Below are 3,425 nucleotides of genomic sequence, written 5' to 3' on the forward strand. Positions count from 1 at the left end.
TGTCATTTTTTCTAATGTTTCACCTAATATGAAACGAAAGAAAGTTAATATGCACCATCTTTGGCTTAAAGAATATGAGTTTGGTAATGCAAGTTAGAGAATTTATAATACAGAGCATAATATTGCACAATAGAAATATTGTGCACTAAGTGTATATATATATTAGTTTTATTCGCATTTGTTTCATACATTTAATTCCGAAATACTTATTAAAACAAGTAGTTGTACCAAAATTTATAATATTTGCTTTGTAAATTTTTGAGTTTATGAGTTGTTTATTTTATATTATATAAATTAAGTTTAAATTATTTGATTATATAATTCGAAATTAACATATTTAATTAAATAATTATACAAATATATTTCATTCTTTTAATTATAACTTTAATATAACCTATTTAATAAACAAGTTAAACAAGATAAATTCATTTAATAATTAGATTAAAAATCTTAACCCAAAACTTATTTGGAGTTCGGTTTAGAGTATTTGATTACTTAGCTTCTCAAAACTCAATTATTATAATCACTATAAATTCACTTCCAATATTACAATACAATCTCTCCTCTTTCTTTTCATATTCTTTTTAAATAACATTCATTCATATTCCCTCTTTCTCTCTCCTTAACCATCACACCAAATGTATGAATTTTCTCTCTCTTAATTTCTATTTTTCTCTCCATTTTGTCTGTTTCTGATGTATTAGCAAAATCCACAGAAAAATATTACCATCATCAACAAAAATGACTTCTGGATTTTCCGGAGATCTCTTTTATGGCGGAAATGGTTCCGTTAATGGAAGACCCTCCTTGTCAGGTTTCCGTCAACAACAACAGCAACAACAACAACAACAACAGCAAGGGTTGTTCGATCAACAGATCGCTCAAAGAAAAGCGGAATTTGTTATGGGGAAACGGAGTTTAAGCGATTTTCAACAACATCAAATCCTTCTTCATCATCAACAACAACAACATCCGTTTCTTGTTTTACAGAAACCACAAAATCAACATCAGATGAGTTTACTCCAGCAACAATTTTTGTTGAGATCGGTAAAACCAAGAAATAATACTCTTTCTTCTTCTCCGATTTCTCCGCTTTCTGTTGATCTTTGTTCTCCTAACAGTATTAGTAATAATAATATTAATAATATTAATATTAATAACAATTCTCTTTCTTCTTCTTCTACCACAACTCGATTCGGAGCTCCGATTTATCCTCACCAAAATCCGCACCTCTTCCATCAACAACAAAGAATTTCTGTTGTTAATAATAATAACCATCAATTTCTTCAGAATAATCAATTTAACCCTAATAACAACTGTTTAATCCCTAATAATAATCTTATTAACCCGGTTCAAGTCTCGAATCCGGGTATTTCTTCTCTTGGATATTCAAATTTTAAACAAGGTTCTCAACCAGAAAATTTCTCGGGTGCTGTGTATTCAAATTTGGTATCCAATAACCCGGTTGTTGCTTCGAAAGTTGAGCCGGATGTTGAGGCTCATAAGTTTCGTAACACCCTTGATGAACTTGAGAAACAATTGTTGTACGATGACAACGAGGAGGAGAATGATGCTGTTTCTGTCATTACCAACAGTGAATGGTCTGAAACGTTTCAAACTCTTATGGGTTCCAGTGAAAATCTAAACCCAAGCCCAAGCCCAAGCCCAAACCCGACTCCAAGCCCGAATGCTACAAACCATGTTTGTTCAAGCACAAGTGGAAGTAGCAACACCAATATAATCTCAAACAATAACAACATAATTTCGCCTTCACCTACTTCATCAACCTCTTCGTGTTGCTCAACATCAGCCCCTGTTCCAGCAACCCAGCAAGCACCTGCAGAAACTCTCACCGTTAAACAAATCATTTCAGAAGCGGCTACAGCGATTTCAGAGGGGAAGAATGAATTAGCAGCCGAGTTTCTGACTCGTTTAGCTCGAGCGTCCAATGTAAACGGGAATTCTGAACAGAGATTAGGATATTACATGGGTAACGCGCTCTGTTCTCGCGCATTTCCAGATGAGATCTCTCCACCTGTACGAGAACTCTACTCTGATGACCAAACGCAGGCTATGTACTCGCTCTATGACATTTCTCCTTGCTTTAAATTTGGTCTTCTAGCAGCCAATCTTGTGATGTTGGAAGCTATTACAGGTGCTCAACAAGAAGGGTTAAAAGTACATGTGGTTGATTTTGACGTTGGTCATGGTGGGCAGTATATGAACCTACTACGCGCCATGCATGACCGTCGATCCACTATGGGGTTCAAGGGGACTGCTAGTAATGAGATGAAAATCACTATTGTGGAGACAGGTATGGAAAATCGCGGGTTTGATGAATCTATGAAGGAACTGTTGATTAAATTGGCAGAGAATTTTGGGATTTCTTTGAAGTGTGAGAGATTAACTCTGAAAATTACTGAGTTAACTCGTGAGTCACTTGGGTGTGAAGATGGGGAAGCCATTGTTGTCAATTTCGCCTTTAAGCTGTACCGGGTACCCGATGAAAGTGTTTCAATTGAGAATTTACGTGACGCGCTTTTAAGGCGCGTGAAAGATCTTTCCCCACGCGCGGTTACTTTAGTTGAGCAAGAAATGAATGGTAATACGGCGCCGTTTATGACCCGGGTTAACGAATCATGTGCTTATTTCGGGGCTTTGTTTGAATCACTTGAGTCTACTTTAGCTTTGGATCATCCGGAGCGGGTTCGGGTCGAGGAACGGCTCGGGAAAAAGATGGCGAATTTGGTTGCTTGTGAAGGAAGGGAGCGCGTGGAACGGGCTGAATTGTTCGGGAAGTGGCGGGCTCGGATGGGTATGGCTGGGTTCGAATTAAAGCCTTTGAATCCGAGTGTTGCGGAGTCAATGCGGGCTAAATTAGAGTCAGCCCGAACCGGGAACCCTGGTTTTACTGTGAAAGAAGATAATGGTGGGGTGGCTTACGGGTGGAAGGATCGAACACTCATCGTTGCATCTGCTTGGCGTTAAATTCACTTTAAAATTTAATATTATAATATTGTTTACTTCTTACTTTAGCCCATAATTATAGTGTAATTTCAATTTTTAAATATAATTAGAGTACTACTAAAATTTTCTTTTTTTTTTTTTTTTTTGAGTTATTATGGAAGAAGGAATGTAAGGAAAGAAACCCCACCAAAGGAAGTAATAAAAGAGGTTGGGGAAGTGTTTGGAGTTTGGATGGGTGTGAGAGAAAATTCTTGTGATCAATTTTTTATTTCTTTTTTTTAAAATAAGTTTTTAAGTGGTTAAAGGAAGGTGGGATTTAAGGGAGTATGAAATTGGAAAAGTTTGTTTGGCAAATTGGGCTGACTTGTATGATAGCTTCTTCTCTTAATTGGTAAAATATATTGAATGGGGTCCACTATTTCTTGGCATATAATTATATATTGAATGGTGTTTTTTTA

At 36.3% G+C, this 3,425-nt stretch overlaps 1 protein-coding gene across 1 annotated transcript; it reads left to right on the top strand.

Moving 5' to 3' along the window:
* The first annotated feature begins 558 nt into the window (after positions 1–558).
* LOC130806318 (scarecrow-like protein 8) lies at positions 559–3,425 on the top strand. Its single transcript, XM_057671338.1, has one exon. The coding sequence runs from the start codon at positions 742–744 to the stop codon at positions 2,986–2,988; it is 2,247 nt and encodes a 748-aa protein (XP_057527321.1). The 5' UTR covers positions 559–741; the 3' UTR covers positions 2,989–3,425.

The sequence above is a fragment of the Amaranthus tricolor genome, chromosome 2 (genome assembly GCF_026212465.1).
Source record: "Amaranthus tricolor cultivar Red isolate AtriRed21 chromosome 2, ASM2621246v1, whole genome shotgun sequence".
Taxonomy (NCBI): domain Eukaryota; kingdom Viridiplantae; phylum Streptophyta; class Magnoliopsida; order Caryophyllales; family Amaranthaceae; genus Amaranthus; species Amaranthus tricolor.